This window comes from Bos taurus, chromosome 22 (genome assembly GCF_002263795.3).
Source record: "Bos taurus isolate L1 Dominette 01449 registration number 42190680 breed Hereford chromosome 22, ARS-UCD2.0, whole genome shotgun sequence".
In the NCBI taxonomy this organism is placed as follows: Eukaryota; Metazoa; Chordata; class Mammalia; order Artiodactyla; family Bovidae; genus Bos; species Bos taurus.
In genome coordinates this window covers 42,798,954-42,817,392 of record NC_037349.1, presented here as the reverse complement: position 1 = coordinate 42,817,392, position 18,439 = coordinate 42,798,954, and the positions used below count along the sequence as shown (strand labels likewise).

The 18,439-nt window shown below is 49.3% G+C and overlaps 1 protein-coding gene across 11 annotated transcripts in view; it reads right to left on the bottom strand.

Moving 5' to 3' along the window:
• Positions 1–631: 631 nt before the first annotated feature.
• Positions 632–18,439, bottom strand: part of FAM107A (family with sequence similarity 107 member A) — a 95,499-nt gene continuing 77,691 nt past the window's right edge. For 8 of the 11 annotated variants that reach the window (XM_059879786.1, XM_024982914.2, XM_024982909.2 and 5 more), the window contains 3 exons: positions 5,833–6,007; positions 3,803–3,959; positions 632–3,304 (listed from right to left, as the gene is read on the bottom strand). In XM_059879786.1, the coding sequence (XP_059735769.1) occupies positions 3,197–3,304; positions 3,803–3,959; positions 5,833–6,007 (440 nt within the window). In that variant the 3' untranslated portion in view covers positions 632–3,196. 11 annotated transcript variants of the gene reach the window in all.

The window sequence follows — 18,439 nt, the reverse complement described above, 5'->3', positions numbered from 1 at the left end:
GGGGACCTGGTTTAGCAAGAGCATGACAAGACCTGAACGCCAGGGAGTGTGCTGTGTGGCTCTGGGAGGGAAGGCCGGTCCTGGCCCTGGCCGGGGAAGAGCAGGTGAAAAGGCAGGGCCTGCAGGGCTGGGGCGCCTGGCTGGAGCTGGGTGAGGAAGGGGAGGGCAGTGGGAAGTGGGGCAGAGGGGAGAGAGCGAGCAGGACGCACAGGGCCTTCTAGGTCACAGGAAGGACTCAACTGGGAGCCAGACGAGCGGCGCGATCTGCCTTAGATTTTAACAGGATTTTTAGCATTTCAGCTGCTCTGTTACAGGCGGTGAGGGGCGGGGGCCCGAGCAGGTGGCGTCCCCCCCACGTGGCGCGTTGCCTGCCACAGAGCAGCCTCTTGACACATACTTAGGATGTGTGAGTCGGTGATGCCCAGACACCTGTTCGCAGACCTGTGCCGTGCAGGCTGCCTGGCAGAGGTGCAGAAACAGGTCCCTGCCACTGTCACTGGGGGTCCTGATCCAGTCGGTTTCTGATGACAGAGGGGAATCTGAGTTTCAGGACAGTCTCCAGGCAACTCTGGGCCGCAGAGCTGGGCTTCTGTTAGGGATGTTTTTCCACAGAATAGAGACCGACCAACAGTAGCTTAAACAAGGGGCATTTATTTGTATTTACAAGAATCCTGGAGGAGGGTGGCTGCCGGCATTGGCTTGGTCACAGGACAGTCAGGCCCGTGTCTTGGAGATTCTCTTGGCCATTTTCTCATGGTAGCAACATGGCTGCTGTGGTTCCAGGCACCTCAGCCTCGACGAAGCAGGGGAGAAGGGAGGGGCAAGGGCGTGTTACCCACTCTGTCTCTTTTGTCAGAAAAACAAGCTTTCCAGGAGCCCCTGTAGACTTTGTTGTAAATGTCGTGGGCCATACCTGGTCACGTGGTCGCCCCAGGCTGCAGCGGAGGCTGCACCAGGGAGATGCTGAGTCTGCAGCCCCGACTCAGCCCCTGCCGTGGGAGATGGCCAGAGAGGAGTGGGGACGGAGCGCTGGGCGGGAACAAGGGTGTCTGTCAGGCTCCGGGGCACCGTGGTACTCGCGGTCTGTTCTGATACTTCCGGGGCTTTGTCTCTGTGCCCTGCTGCCCCCGTGGAGCACCTTGGGGCCCACAGTGAACCCCCAAGCATTCCCTTGGGGGCTGCTCCATCCTAGAGGCTCAGTCTCGTTCTCCTCACTCATCTGAATGACATGGGGCGACTTCTTTGGGGAAGTGGTGGTCTTTACTCAGGGGTTGTGCATTTTTAGCATGACTCTTGCCGGACAGACATGTAAAAACAGCATTCCCTCCTTCTCACCAAAATGGTCACATTCAAGAGCCTTTTAGCGCCTCCCTCCCTCCCCACACGCAGCACGTCTACATTCATGCCCCTCAGCTCACACAGGAGAAGGATGATGTCTCTGGTCACCCTCCAGCCACCCAGGTAGGAGTAACACCAGGGCGGTGTCCCTTCCCTCCCATCTTCAGTCCAGGTACCAGACTGCATCCCAGCAGCAGCTCTGTCCAGCAGTCTTGGTGGGTGGGGTGGGGGGTAAAAGGAAATGCTTTTTGACTAGTGCCCTGTTACCTTGAACGATGGGTTTACAAAGCCAGAGAAAGAAAGAAAGATAGCACTAAGTCGTGTCCGACTCTTGCGATCCCATGAACTGTAGCCCACCAGGCTCCTGTGACCATGGGATTCTCCAGGCAAGAACACTGGAGTGGGTTGCCATTTCCTTCTCCAGGGGAGCTTCCCGACCCAGGAATTGAACCCAGGTCTCCCACATTGCAGGCGGATTCTTTACCGCCTGAGCTATGGGGGCAGGGGTTTTATTCTTCAGGGGAAAAGGAAAAGGCCTGATGGGTCTCCAGATCTTTAAATATGGGACAGGAGCGAAAGTGCAAACATTTGGTCCGTGCTGGGAGGCGAGTTCTCAGAAGGAATGGGTGAGTGAACCCACGGAGTTGGCCCCGGTGACAGATCGAGTCGGGCGTGGGCCTCAAGCGCACTCAGCAGGGCCAGTGTGTCAGGGTGGGGCTGGGGCCTCAGACTAGTTTCTTATGTTTTCCAAAGCCTGTTGAAAATCACTATGTATTTGCTTTTTGTAGGCTTTGGGGACAGGTTCTTTTTAAAAAAGTTTTGTGAATTTTTTGGCTAGAATTGCATGCATCTCTGGTCACATAACCAACACCGTTTCCTAGCTAGGGGTGTTCCCCGGCCCGGGGCCCCTGGGGTGGAGGAAAATAAAGAGCGCCTTGGGGCTGTGGAGGCGGATGGGAATCTCCAGGATGGGGGTCCCGGGAGCTGGGAGGGCTTTTATTCGCCACCCCTGGATGCTCCAGCCTTGCCAGGGACAGTGTGAGCCTCAGCGCGGCGGTCCAGGAGCTTGTTAGAAACAAGATTCTCAGCTCTCACCCCAGCCTGCGGGATCAGAAGCCGTCTTCCAGCAGAGGGCCCTGGTAATGCACAGGCACAGTAAAGTTCACACAGCGCTGTTCTAACTTCCAGAAGCGGAGCAGCTGCAGCCCTGGGCTGCTGTGGGTACAGGGTCTGGACGGGGGAGAAAAGCGTGGAGGGAATGAAGGTGAAGCGGTGGGGAGAGGCTGGCAGACCATCCGCAGCTGTCTTTGTTAGTGTGCGTCAACCTTGGAGGGCCTTGGGCTGCCCCACCCGTCCTGAGGACAGGCCATTCTCCCCTCAGGCTTTCAGGGTAGGTGCCCCCAAGATGCTCTGCTTAGCTGCCCCACACCTGGCTGCAGAGACCACAGTAGGGCAGCTCTCTGAGACCTGGGCTGTCCAGAGAAGCAGGGCCCCATGGGGCCTGGGCAGAATGGACGGCTCGTCCAGCCAGAGGGGCACCTGTCCCTTCTCAGCTCTGCCTGAAGCATCTTGGCAGGGCTCAGCAGCCCCTCAAGGAGGGAGCCTGGGGAAAGTTCCCTCAGCAGCGGCTGCTTCTGGGAGCAGGAGCGATGAGCGCTAGAAGGAAAAGCCTGCATTCAGGATCCCCCATCTTCTGGGGGTCAGGTGGGGGGCTGCCCTCTGGGGAGATGCGTTTTTCCAGGAGCAAGCATGAACACCGCAGAGCCGAGTCTGGGGGTCAGGGCTGCCAGGTACAGTGGGGCTGGAGGGCATAGGGGCCAGGGTGGGCTGCCGGGGCGCTGGAGCTCCGGAGCCAGCTCTACAGCGCCCTCTCTCCACTGGTCAAAGTGGTGATTCTCCGCAGGTTTTCCCTGACTTTAATGAATTCAGGGGCGTGGTCCTCTTCCTTTTCTGGTGGTTTCTCCAGCTGAAGGAGAGAGAAGCAGAGATGTGAGGTGGGTGGGCTAGGGAGATTCCCACTCAAAAGCCACTGGGTTTGGACCCAGGGTCCTCTCTGGGGAAACAACCAGGATCAGTTCTGCCACCAGCTTGGAAGCTGAGGGGACAGAGCACGGGACTGTTCTCCCCAGGAAGCCTGCTTCAAATTGCAGACCTCAGCTGAGCCCTAGGTTCCTCATTTCTCAAATGGTAACTCCACTGGGCTCACAGGGCAGCTGTGAGAAGATAATCGGAATCAGCGTGCAATAGATTGGGCCAATGAGAAAACCCATTCAGAGAGGGGAAACCACTGGTCCAAAGTCACACAGCGAAGGGAGTGGCCGAGTGAGGACGCAGGCCAGGGTGGACTCTGGGTCCAGTCCTCGTCTGGCTCCGCCTCGTCAGCTGTGACTGCTGGCCGAGCGCCTCCCTGGGCCAGCGGGTAGTCTTGGAGGAAGCAGGGGCTGGGTCTGGGGGCCCTACCCACCTGGTTCAGCCTCTGCTGCCGTCTCAGCAGCTCCTGCTCAAAGGGGCACTGCAGCCGCTTGGCCTCCAGCTCCTCCTTCTTCTTCTTGATGAGCTGGTTCCGCCGGCGGTGCTCCAGGACACGCTGCAGCTCGGGCTTGCTGTCCACGCCCAGGCCCCTGGGGAGGAGGGAGGCGTTAGGAGACTCCCACCGCCCCGCACCCGGGGCTGCAGCCTGCACTGACAGCAGCCAGTACCTCGTGCCGTCTGGTAGCCCAGGATGGGAAAGCATTACTGTCCCAGCGTACAGGGAGGGGGGGGCCCTGGACTTGAGTGAGACTCCAGTCCACGTCACAGGTGTGAACAGACTGAAGGAGGATCTCTACCCCAGCCTGTCTGAGTGCAGAGACCAGGCTGTAGGATATTAGTGGTTATTTTCTCAGGGTAAGTTTCTAGAATTGCTAGGTCAGGCTCTCTGCAAAGATTTTGGTTACATGTTCCCATCTGCTCCTTAGAAAAGGTTATCCAATTTATAACTTTTGTCAACAGTATTTCAGAGCCTCTATTTCTCCTTACTGTCCAGTCTTCTTGTATTGCAGACTCTGGTAGGCAAGAAGGGTCTGGTGGAGCAGCTTGGAGATGGGTGCCAGCTGCTTTCATTTGTTCTGTGAATTAACTGTACCTATCTTCTGTTCATTTCTTCTTTATGGGTTTGTAAGAGATAACGTACATATTTTTGTCATTTATATTGCAAACATTTGCCCTGATTTGTCTTTAGGCTTCTGTTTTTTAAACTGTGGTGATTTTAAAAGGGACGACTCTAAAAGGGATCTTGACGAAGTACTTACAATACACAGTCAACCCTCCGTTTGCACAGATTGAATTCGTGGATACCGGGGGCGGGCTTGTGCAATGCCACTTTATACAAGGGCCTTGAGTTTTGGGGTTCTGTTGGGAGGGGGTCCTAACCAGTCCCGGCGGATACAGAGAGACTAGTGTAACCAAGGGGCAGGAGGACAACATGGATAAAAAATGAGATCTGCTGGACGGTATGTTAGTTGAAAATAAGGACAATCACAGCCGGTGTCAATACCAAAAGCGACCACTAGAGGGAGCAGCGGAGGCTTTGCAACCTGCGTCCTGGGGCTGCTGAGCAGAGACCCTAAGGAGGGATGCTCAACCTCCCTCTCCCCTCGCCCATGCATGCTCAGTTGCCTCAGTCGTGTGTGACTCTTTTTGCAACCCCACGGACTGTAGCCCGCCAGGCTTCTCCGTCCGTGGGATTTTTCCAGATAAGAATACTGGAGTGGGTTGTCATTTCTTCCTGCAGGGGATCTTCCTGACCCAGGGATCAAACCTGGGTCTCTTGTGTCTCCTGCATTGGCAGGCAGGTTCTTTACCACTGTGCCAGCTGGGAAGCCTGCCCTTCACCACAGTCCCTCAGTAACCCAGTAGTCCCAGGCCCAACACCTCCAGCCAGCCTTGCCCACTGCATGCTCCTGGCCTGCCTGTTCCACTCGTACCTCCTCTACCACGGTGACACCCAGCATTGGGACCCTTCACAGGCCCACATTCTTCAGTCTCTCTGAGCTCCTCCAAGTTCCTCTGCACTCTCACATTCTCATCCATCTGCTGCTCGTGGCCAGTGCCGACCTCCGACACTGGCTGACTCCCACCCACCCTTCGAGCCCTAGTCTGAGGCATCACTTCGTCCTTGGAGCCCAGGCTGGTGGCTCCTCTGGGGTTGCAGGCCATTCGTGCCTCCCTCAAAGCACCTGTCCCACCATCTGGTCAAACATCTGTCTGCTCTGTGAGGGCAGGAACTGGGTCCCATTCCTCTGTGTACCCCCAGGTCTGGGCACAGTGCATCCACGTAGCAGACGCACTTGGAGGGCAGGCACCTGTAGCTGACTAGGCGGGATTACGAGGCTTCTGGACCTCCATGGTGTCTGCTGCTGACCACACGGGGCACCCTCAGACCTGCCCCGTCTCTCAGAGCCCCAGGGTGGCTACCAGGCCGGCCTTTCACAGCGCGGGGGGCTCCTCTCCCACCTCCTGTGGTTCATGAGCAGCTCGCGGTGCATCTCCTGGTGGTTCCGGGAGGCCTTCACGGGGTTCAGCAGCTTCTTGGGCTTGATGAGCTCTGGGTTCCATTCTCTGTGTTCTGGCCGGGCCATCAGGCCTCCGATGTCGGCCCGCTCCCTCTGGATCTCCGAGTACATGGAGGCTGTGGAAACAACACAGCAGGGACGGGTGAGCTGGTCAGATGAGCACACACAGCCTCAGCCATTCTCGCGGCACAGCTGAAGGGCAAGGCTTTTGGTGTTTGATGGGATCTTAGCAGCCCTGGGGAAGCTACCTGACTTTCCGAGCCTAGGTTTCCTCATTTGTGAGAATGAAATAGCCTGTGCCCAGGGTGTAAGGATTGGGGATCATGGCTGAAAAGTGCTACTGGATCACAAAGTAATGGGTTGACACATGCAATGTTTTTGACCTTTGAGGAAAAAAAATTTTTTTCCCTCCTGCAAGAGGAATTCTGTTTGAGTTTCTGTTTCTCAGGGAGCTTGTATCAGAGACAGAAAAGATATATAAAAAGAGCCATCTGTACTTGTTAAAGGTAATTTGGTAAGTGCAGTGATGTAAAGAAAACATCACCCCATATCTTCCTGTCTGTAGTTTCCTCACAGACGTGTCCAGCTTTTCAGTTTCTCCAGATCAAAGAGAAGGGTGTGAAATCCCAGGACTGCCATGTCTAATTACAAAGGGATGCTTGTCATCTTTTTTTTTTTGGTTGTCATCTTTAATGCAGATGTCTGCCTTCTTCATGGCCTCAGTTCCACCACAGTAGCTTGAAATGTCAGTGCGTCTGAAATCTGGCAGAAGGGCTCACTTCTCTCCAGGTGGGCTCCATATCCTTGAAATGCCCTCAACTAAGCAACTATGAGGGTGAAGGTAAGAGAAGAGAGTGTGTGGGGGTGTGTGCGCATGCATGTGTGTGTGAGAGAGAGTTAAAATTCCTCTAGAGAGTGACCCAGGCTGGCTATGAGCTGCATACAGTATTTTGAGTGAAACTTTAGGCCCTGGTTCTGACCTCTTCATGGGTCCTGTTTTTCTGAGGCAGAGCCTCTACAACACACTAGGCGTGGCAGTGTCTGGCTTGGTAATTGATCATGAAACCTTTGAGGTTGTACAGATGAGGAAACTGAGGCTCAGGGAGGTTGGTCTCAGGGAACCAGTGCCTTAAGGCCTGTGGGCTCCACGTTGGAGCTAAGGGGGCGTGTCTGCACTGCGCACACGAGGCTCTGGTTCCCCTCTTTAAACACCAGCCGCAGCGGTGTGTATGCACCTACCCCACTCTCCCAATTCACCCCCCAGACATATTTACACTACTGTACTACTGTGTATATAGCACAGGGGGAAGAGAAGTACAGTCTGCTTATAGGAAAAATATCAAATTAACCTTAAGAATGCATTCCAATATACATTAGGTGCAGACATATACTGTTTCATTCTACCTGTGCGATAGCTAGAATAGTCAAATTCACAGAGTCAGAAAGTACATTGGTTGATTCCAGGGGCTGGGGACAGAGTTTCAGATTACAAAGGTGAAAAATTCAGGTGATGGATGATGGTGCCCGTTGCACAGCAGTGTGGATGTATTTAGTGCGTCTGAACTGTACAGGTAAGTATGGTTAAAATATATATTATGTGACTTTCACGACACCAACCACCGTGTTGCCTGTGGACAGGCCTTTACTTCTTCCCTACCTCTGGGAAGAGGATGATGCCATTCTCTGCATGATGAACAGCAGTTCTCCAAGTAAACTAGACTGGGATGGAGGTCCGTGCAAGAACCTAGAGGTGGGTAATAGGTTCGGGGGGTGGGGTGGAGAAAACAGGAGGAGAGGGTTTGATGGGCTGTGAAGTGCAAGGTGATGTGTTAGGGAATGTGGGCATCAAAGCTCTACTATGGGGTGCTGTTAGGATGACTAAGTGAGACCCCCTTTGTAAGATGCTGGGAAAAGTGTTATATTTTGGATGTAGACAGACCGTGTCAGAGCCTAGAGCCATGGTGGCCAATTTTCTTCAATTCCCATTCTCAAAACCATGTCTACAATGAGAATTCTAATTTTCTCACTTCCTTTTTCATAAGGCTATTGATTTTCAGGTGTATCCTTAATTTGGGGGGCCTTAAAAAATGACCGTGGTAGTTAAAAATGGGCACTAGACAAACAGTTGGCTGTATCAACTCCTTCCTCCTCTAAAAAATGTGGGTGGATATTCTCTTAGTCTGAGATTACGTTGTCTGGGAGCCAATGCATTGAGAGTATCTTGACTCAGATTGGAGTTTGGAGAATTTTCCCCATTTCTTCTGCCTTTTCCCATTATCAAGTCTCACCAATCCTTTATCTGAGTAATTGCCAGCCACTCTCTTTCCTTCCTCTGTCTTCAACACAGGCTATTATCACAACATGCTTAAAATAAGTGCTTCCACTCCTCAGCTAGTTGTCCTGCTGTTAGTTCCTGTATGCGCCCAGAGCTTTATAATTTTCATCAGTCACACTGTCTTGAAATCAACTAACTATGGCACCAAAGCAATGAGACAGGAAATAAAAACAAATTATATAACTTTGGGAGAGGGCAGAGTTAATATCTTCTTTGTAAGATGTCATTATTTATACCCAGAATTCCCAAATGAATTAACAGAAAAGCATTTGAAACTAATGAGGAAATTCAATAGTGTGCCCAGATTCAAAGCAAACAAATAAAACCAAGAGGTTCCTGCGTAACAGGAACGACCGTTGGGAAAGTACACAATCACACAATCACTCATTTATCCCACAGTATGTTGGAGTTCCTGTAATTTACCAGGTAGGGTGGTAGAGATGAACTACGCAAGCAAGGCTCCGCCTCCCCCAGAGCTGAGATTCTGCGAGGGAGGCAAAAATAAACGATTGCACGTGGAGAGGAGCAAACGCAGGGGGCTCACCGGAGGACCTCCTTCAGCCAGGTGCAGCGGGAGGGCCTCTCGGCAGCTGACCTTTAAGAGCTGAGAAGAAAGAGGGAGGCTGGCGGGGCAGAGGAAACAGCCTGTGTGACTCATGTACCTTGAACAAGCTCGGTCTGTTCAGGAAACAAAAAGGCACAGTGTGTCCGGAGTGGCGACGGAGCGGGGCCGTGTTTGGAGTGAGGGTGGACGGGTGGTTTCAAGTGGCGGAAAGATCGGGTTTGAGAAGGTCATTCTTGCCGCTGTGTGGGGAGAACCTGTCGGCAGGTTTGGGAAGTCTTTTATATGACTGCTTTTTTTCCCTTCCAATGGGCAGCCTCTGTCTTTCCTGTTAAATTCCAGAGGGAAAACATCCGATTGGCCGGGCTGAGGACCTTTCACCCCATAGGTCAGCAGCGAGCCAATGAGTGGGCTGCCCGGGGCCAGTCCCCCACCCCAGCGCGGCCCACATAGGATGCGCTTACTCGCGGGTCCTGCGTTCTCAGCTTGCACTGCCAGCTAAGTCGCTTCAGTCGTGTCTGACTCTTGGCGACCGCATGGACCGTAGCCTGCCAGGCTCCTCTGTCCATGGGATTCTCCAGACCGGAATACTGGAGGGGTGCCATTCCCTCCTCTAGGGGATATTCCCAACGCGGGGCTAGAACTCAGTCTCTGATCTCTCCTGCACTGGCAGGCAGGTTCTTTAGCATTAGGGCCACCTCCTGCAAATTATGTAGCCAGCCCTGCACCCCAGGTCCAATCAATGACGAGCTCTAGGCTTTTAAAACATATCAGTGGTGAGGTGTGGCAGATGATGATTTGCTGAGACCAGGGTGGTGTGGTGATTGAGGCAGGAGTCTGAAGGACGTTACTGGTTCTTCAGCCCAGACCTGCAAGCTGGGAAAACTGCCTCTGCCAGTTAATGTTCTGAATTCCAGTAAACACGTGTGAGATCCGTGGGTGGTGTGTGTGTCTCCCTGTCCCAGGATTTAGAGAGCTGCAGATCATCCATCCTGCCTTTAGTTTAACTAAAAGAGGCCTCAGACACAGTGGGGGAAGGAGAGGGAGGGACAAATTTAAAGAGTAACACTGAAACATATACATTACCATATGTAAAATAGATAGCCCGTGGGAATCTGCTGTGTGACACAGAAGGTAAATCGGTGCCCTGTGACAACCCAGAGGGGTGGGTGGGAGATTCAAGAGGGAGGGGACATATGCATACCGCTGGGTGATTCTTGTTGATGTATGGCAGAAACTACAACATTGTAAAGCAATTATCCTCCAGTTACAATTAAAAAAAAAAAAAGAGGTCTCCATGTAGAAGAGCCTCACATAAGTGCTGGAATAAAAGAGGCTGCTCAACAAAGCACAGGAGGTAGGCCAGGGAAATCCAGCTTTCCTGGGGGGGTTCATTTCCAGGGCTGCTCTGGCCTGGTCTCTCAGGTTGCTGGGGTGTCCTGAGCAGGGAGGTGGCTGTGATGGGGGCAGTAATGTGAGGCGAGATGAGCATAAGGTAATCTCTGAAAAGAGGTGAATTCTCTGAGGAGCCAGCGAGCAGCAAAGAGAACCTATTGAGAAAGTTGAGTGGCTAATGCATATCCTTCACTGGTTGTCAAAGTGAGAGGGAATGACGTTGGCGCCATTAGAACCTGGACTGAACGTTGGCTCAGCCCCTTCCTAACCTTGGGCAAGTGTCTGCAGCAGGAGTCCAAAACTCCAGCCTTTGGCTGAAACCCAACCCCTCCGGAACACAGCCATGCCCACTCATTACTTACTGTGTGTGACTGCTTCCTAGAGAACAGCAGTGCTGAGTAGGTGTGACAGCTGCTGTTGATCAGCACCCTTCTTCATGAGGTTGTTGCAAAATAAAGGAGGTGGTGCTTGGCTCGTAAGTGCCTGGCACTGAGTTGAGGACTCAGTAAGTGCCGGCTGCTGGGGCCTCTCTCTGAGTGGGGCCACCTCATTAGGTGTTATTAGTAATCACTATTAAAAGACCCCACTTCTCCAGTTGACAGCATCGACTGACTGACATATACTACCATGCGTTAAACGGCTAGCAGGAAGCTACTGCATAGCACAGGGAGCTCCGCTTGCTGCTCTGTGATGACCCAGATGGTGCGATGGCGGGGTGGGAGGGAGGCTCACAAGGAAGGCGATGTATTATACATATGGTGATTCATTGTTGTACAGCAGAAACACACACAACACTGTAAAGCAATTATACAGTAATAAAGTATCCCACTTGTCTCTGATTGAGCTTTCGCAGTCTTCTTAAAAACTGTGCTGGTCATTTGTGTTAGAATTTTAACAATCCACATACCACAGCCACGAGGGAGAACAGAGTCTTAATAAAGTAGGTGCACATTCTTCCCAGGTGCCATTGATTTCCAGTGAAGTACTGTGTTCACTTGGGCTAATATTTCTGCACTACTCTGACCATGAAAGGTAAAGAGTAGGCAACAGCCCTATTAGGCTAAGATTTCATTATACTGGAAAATGATTTGACAGTGAAAAAAAAAATACAGAAAAATCAGGGAAAGAGGAGAAAGTGAGTTGCCAGAAACAAACTGTTTGGTAGCATGGCTATATTTTGTTTTCTGTGCTGTAATGAAGTCTCATGAGAAACTGTCAATATTCCCACGGACCTGATATTAAAAAACTATTTTGAATCTTGTAAAGCCTTCATATATATGCTCCAATACAGAGGCAATTACCTTGTCCGGAGTACTGGCTTGTACATTTTAAAGTATTTCCAGACTGAGGGAGGTCAGGGGACTGTACTGGTTAAATCAGTTGATATTAACCCTGGCTGTATCATCCGAGGGACTTTAATAAATATCAGTGCCGGAATCCTCCCCCTGGATTCTGATTTAACTGACCTGGGAGGCAGCTAGCAGAGGACCTCAGACACCTAAGAGGACAAGAAAGATCCCCTGATAAGACAGGAGGTCGGAGGAGGAAGAGGAGAAGCAGCAGAAGGTGGGGAGATGGGCTGGGACAGAAGGCCAGCTTGGAGAAGAGCCCAGCAACCAGGCTGTGGCCGTCAGGACAGGGTGAGCGCCACGCAGGTGGTCGCAGTGTGACACGGGTGCCCACGGGGGCTGGGACGTGGAGTTTGAGAGCTGTCCGCCTCCTGGGGGGCCCGCTCGCCTTGATCCCCTGGGCCCCAGCTCCTTCCTGCCTGGTGGGCTCGTGTGCTCTGGAGCAGAGTCCAGTGGGAGGAACAGCTGCAGGGGGGTACTGAAACCACAGCCGAGCTTCCGGAGCCACCTCTGTCGCTGGTTTCCTAAATTGAGCGCCTGTGAAACCCCTCAAGGAATTGTACTCCTGCAGCTGGAACAGGTCTGGCTTTTGCAGCTTCGGTCTCTGTGGACACACACTCATGGGGGTCGGGCCAGGCCGGAGGCTGCACCGCCTCCCTGGGTCCTGCAGCGGGCCCGGGTGCACGGCCACTGCAGTCCCGGGACGCGACCTCAGTCAGGGGACCCGCTCCCGGGGCCTGGTGCATAGGACCTGAGGGGCACCAGGGCCGATTGCTGGCACTCGCACAGTCATGGTGGGGCCAAAAGCAGTGCCAGCAACAGAGTGCTTGCTGAGTTCGCACAGCAGAGCTCACTCACAGGTGAACAGCTCCCGAGGAGGGACACTCAGTGGCTTCTCTCCCCATGACGGTGCTCCAGTCCCGTCTGGGGGCTCCACTCCCACAACTGGGGGGCAGACCCCACCCCTGACAGGGCAGTGACAACCAGAGGGCAGTTTCTGGTCACCACACCATCCCCAAACCCCCTATCAAGGGACAGAAGAAGCACAAGCCTCTGGACCAATCTCCCTCAGCAGGGGATACACAGCAGAAGCAAGAAGAACCACAGTCCTTCGAAGAGGAAATATGATAGCAAACCAGTAACTGTAGGAAATGAGATCTGCTTTTGAAATTGAGACCAGGAGCTTAAAACAGTCTTGTCTGTGTGTGTGTCTTCGTGTGTATGTGTATGTATAGTGTGAGTGTCACTCAGTCATGTCCAACTCTTTGCAACTGCAGCCCTCCAGGCTCCTCTGTCAGTGGAATTCTCTAGGCAAGAACAGTGGAGTGGGTTGCCATTCTCTTCTCCAGGGGATCTTCCTGACCCAGGGATCGAACCCAGGTCTCTGAATCACAGGTGGATTCTTTACTGTCTGAGCCACCAGGAAAGGTATTGGGTGGGTGGGTGGGTGGGTGGATGTGGGTGGGTGGGTGTGTGCGTGTGCGTGTGTGTGTAGACTGCTTTATCAAAAGCTCATGGGAAATGAAGCAAAAAAAAAAACAATAGGTACACACACACAAGAAAAAAAGCAACCCACACACAGCACTAAATATGGTCACTAAACCACAAGAGATGAGAACAATAAAGAGAAGAAAAAAACCTACAAAAACAAACTCAAAACAATTAAGAAAATGGCATTAGGAACATATATATTTTATATGTTCAGTGCCTCAACCAAAGACACAGACTGGCTGAATGGATACAAAAACAAGACCTGTACATATGCTATCTGTGAGAGAGGCACATACAGACTGAAAGGAAAGGGATGGAAAAAGGGTTTTCGTGCAAATGGAAATCAACAGAAAGTTGGAATAGCAGTATTTATATCAGACAAAATAGACTTTAAAATGAAGATTGTTACACAAGAAAGAATATGCATAATGATCAGGAGATCAATTCAAGAAAAAGATATAACAGTTGAAATATACATAGCTCAGTCAGTAAACAATCTGCCTGCAATGCAGGAGACCCAGGTTCGATTCCTGGGTTGGGAAGATCCCTTGGAGAAGGAAATGGCAACCCACTCCAGTATTCTTGCCTGGAGAATCCCATGGACAGAGGAGCCTGGGAGGCTACAGTCTATGGGGTCGCGAGAGTCGGACACACTCACTACTAACATAAGAACACCTCAGTATATAAGGCAAATGCTAACAGCCATAGAAGGGGGAACTGACAGTGACACACCCTACTTACATAAACAGATCAGACGGACAGAAAGTTATTAAGGACACGCAGGCTTTAAATGACACATTAGATCAGACAGACCTAATTGTTACTTATAGAACATTCCATCCAAAAACAATACACTTTCTTCTCAAGGGCACATGGAACATTCTCCAGGATAGATCACCTCTTGGGACTGAAATCACATCAAGCATGTTTTCCAACCACAATGCTATAGTATTAGAAATCATTCTGATATTACAAATCTAATTACTGTATTACAAATCAATTACAGGAAAATGTTAAAAAATACAAATACACTGAGGCTAAAAAGTATGTTACTAAGCAATCAATGTATCTTGAAGAAATCAAAGAGGAAATACAAAAATGTCCACAGACAAATGACAGTGAAAACATCCAAAACCTGTGGGATGCAGCAAAAGCAGTTCTAAGAAAGACCTCTAGAGCAACGCCATCTTACCTCAAGAAAAATCTCAAAAACCTAGCTTTATACCCAAAGCAACTAGAGAAAGAACAGTAAAGCAAACCCAGAGTTAGTTGAAGGTAAGAAATAAAGATCAGAGCAGAAATAAATGACATAGAGTCAAAGAAAACAATACCGATGATCAGTGAAACTAAAAGCTGGTTCTTTGACAGGAAGTAATAGAAAATATGAACAGGCCAGTCACAAGTACTGAAACTGTGATGAGAAAGCTTCCCACAGACAAAAGTCCAGGACCAGATGGCTTCACAGGAGAAATCTATCGAACATTTAGAGCAGGGGTAACACCTCTCATTCTCACACTGTTCCAAAAAGCTGCAGAGGGAGGAACACTCCCAAACTCATTCTGTGAGTCCACCACCATCACCCTGATACCAAAACCAGACAAAGACGTCACACACAAATTTACAATATCACTGATAAACACGTGTGCAAAAATCCTCAATACTGGCAATCATTTCCAACAACATATTAAAAGTATCATACATCATAGCCAAGTGGGATTTATCCCGGAGGTGCAAGAAGTTTCAATATGTGCAAGTCAACCAGTGTGATACACTGTATTAGCAAATTGAAGAATAAAGATTATATGATCATCTCATTGTTGTTCAGACATGCTAAGTCATGTCTGACTCTCTGCAACTTCATGAACTGCAACACGCCAGGCTTCCCTCTCCTTCACCATCTCCCAGAGCTTGCTCAAACTTATATCCATCGAGTCGGTGATGCCATCCAACCATCTCATCCTCTGTCTTCCCCTTCTCCTCCTGCCTTCAGTCTCTCCCAGCATCAGGGTCTTTTCCAGTGAGTCAGCTCTTAATGTCAGGTGGCCAGAGTATTGGAGCTTCAGCATTAGTCCTGAAGCTCCAGTCCTTCAGGACTGATCATCTCATTAAATACAGGAAAAGCTTTTGACAAAATTCAACAGCCATTTATGATTAAAAACTCTCTAGAAAGTGGCATAGAGAGAGCCTGTCTCAACAAAATAAAGATCATATATGAAAAACCCACAGCTAACATCATTCTCAAAGGTGAAAAACTGAAAGCATTTCCTCTAAGATGAGGAATAAGACAAGGATGTCCACCATTATTCGATAAGTCCTAGCCACAGCAATCAGAGAAGAAACAAAAGGAATCCACATTGGAAAAAGAGTAGTAAAACTGTCACTATTTACAGATGACACGATACTATATATAGAAAATCCTAAAGATGCCACCAGAAAAATACTAGACCTAATCAATGATTTGTACAAAGTCACAGGATACAAAATTAATAAACAAATCTCTTGCATTCCTGTAACTAACAATGAAAGATCAGAAAGAGATATTAAGGAAACAATCCCAGTTTACCACTGTAACAAATAGAATACCTAGGAATAAACCTACCTAAGGAGGCAAAGACCTGCACGCAGATAACTTTGTAAGATACTGATGAAAGAAAGAAATGATGACGCAAACAGATGGGGAGATCTGCTGTGTTCTTGGACTGGAAGAGTCAGTATTGCGAAAATGACTATACTACCCAAAGCAGTCTTCAGATTCATTGCAATCTGATCAAATTATCAATGGCATTTTTCACAACACTTAAAAAAAAAAATTTGTATGGAAATTCAGAACACCCAAGCAGCCTAAGCAATCTTGAGAAAGAAAAACAGAACTGGAGGGATCAGGCTCCCTGACTTCAGAGTTTACTACAAGGCCACAGGGGTCAAGACAGTACAATACTGGCACAAAAAACAAATACAGATCGGTGGGACAGGATGGAACGCCCAGAGATGAACCCAGGGGCCCATGGGCACCTCATACGTGACACAGGAGGCACGGAGTATACGATGGAGAAAAGACAGTCTCTTCAGTAAGTGCTGCTGTGAAAACTGGGCAGCTCCATGTAAAAGAACGAACCTAGAACCCTCCCTAACGCCACTCACAAACTCAAAGAGGATTACAGACCTGAAGGTAAGGCCAGACACTGTAAAACTCTTAAGGGGAAAACACAGGCAGAACACTCAAAGAAACTGCACCAAGATCTTTTTTGACCCCCCTCCTACAGTAATAAAAACAAAAACAAACAAGTGGGGCATAATTAAGCTTAAAAGCTTTTTGCAGAGCAAAAGAAACCACAAATAAGATGAAAAGACACCCCTCAGAATGGGAGAAAATATTTGCAACCAAAGCAACTGACAAAGGATTAGTCTCTAAAATATACAAACAGCTCACATAGCTCAACATCAGAAAAACAACCCAATCAAAAAATGGGTGGGAGACCTAAATAGACATTCTGCAAAGAAGATATTCAGATGGTCAACAAACACGTGAAAAGATGCTCAACATCACTAATCATTAGAGAAATGCACATCAAAGCTACAATGAGGTAGTACCTACAAGTGTGTCAGAATGGCCATTGTTAAAAAATCTACAAACAAACGCTGGATAAGGTGTGGAGAGAACGGAACCCTCCTGCACTGTTGGTGGGAATGTAAGACTGATACGGCCACTATGGAGAGCAGTATAAAGGTTCATTAACAAAATAGGTTCTTAAAAAAACTATGTTTTTATGAAGGTTCATTAAAAAAAAAGAATAGAACTACGTCATGACCCAGCAATCCCACTACTGGCCGTGTAACCAGAGCAAACCATAATTCAAAAAGATACGTGTACCCCAGGGTGCAGTGCAGCGCTGTTTACCGTAGCCAGGACATGGAAACAGTCTAAACACCCACTGACAGATGACTGGATAAGGAAGATGTGGTGCTAGATACAGTGAAGTATTACCCATAAAAAGGAACAAAACTGAGTCAGTAGTAGTGATGCAGATGAACCTAGAGTCTGTCATACAGAGTGAAGGAATTCAGAAAGAAAACAGTATTTATATTAATGCATACATATGGAATCTAGACAGTGGTACTGATGAGCCTACTTGTAGGGCAGGAAGAGAGATGCAGACAGAGAGAATGGACTTTCGGACATGGGGAAGGAGGGGGCTGAACGATTGAGAGAGCAGCTTTGACACATACACCACTATGTATAAAAGAGCCAGTGAAGGGCTGCCATATGGAACAGGAGCTCAGCTCGGTGTTCCGTGATGACCCCTGGAGGTGGGTGGGGGCCTGGGAGGGAGGCTCAGGACGGAGGGGATACATGTATACATGTACTGCTTCACTTTTTGTATTATCTGTTGGGTCTTCGCTGTGGTTCATTGCAGCTCATGCGCTTCCTCACTCTGTGGCACGTGGGATCCTAGTTTCCTGGCCAAGGCTTGAACCCTTGCATTTGAAGGCAGACTCTTAACCACTGGACCACCAGGGAAGTCCCTGATTCACTTTTTTGTACAGCAGAAACTAACACAACATTGTACAGCACTTATACTCCAGTGCGGGGGGGAAAGTGTGGTACATAAAGAATAGAATATCAGTCATAAAAAAGAATGAAATGGGGTCATTTATAGAGGTTGGTTGGACTTAGAGACTGTCATAGAGTGAAGTAAGAAAGAAGAAAAACATTGTCTATAAACGCATATGTATGTGGAATATAGAAAAATGGTATAGACAATCTTATTTGAAAAACAAATAGAGACACAGAAGTAGAGAACTAGGAAATGGACACCAAGGAGGGAAGAGGTGTGGTGGGATGAACGGGGAGACTGGGTTTGACATCTTCCACTCTTCATACTGTATTTAAAACAGGCAAAGAAGGAGAACCTGCTGTATAGCTCAGGGAACTCAGTGTTCTGTGTTGACCTAAAGTGAGAAGGAAATCTAAAAATGAAGGGATATATGGATACATGTAGCTGATTCACTTTGCTGGGCAGTGGAAACACAACACTGTAAAGCAACTATAATAAAAATAATTTTTAAAAAATGGTTCTTTGAGAAGATGAACAAAATTTATAAATCTTCAGCCAGAATCATCTAGAAACAAAAAGGAGAAGGCTCCAATCAGTAGCATTAGAAATGAAAAATAAGTTACAATGGACTCCACAGAAGTAAGAAAAAGATCCCAGGAGACCACTACAGGCAAGTGTGTGCCAACAGAATGGAGGACCTGGAAGAAACGGGCAACCTCTTAGAAAAGTACAGTCTTCCAGCTGAACCAGAGGAAGTAGACAATACAGGCCAGGCACACGTACCAAAACTGAAACTGTGATCGAACAGCTCCGAACACACAGAAGTGCAGGGCCAGACGGCGTCACAGGCATTCCGTCAA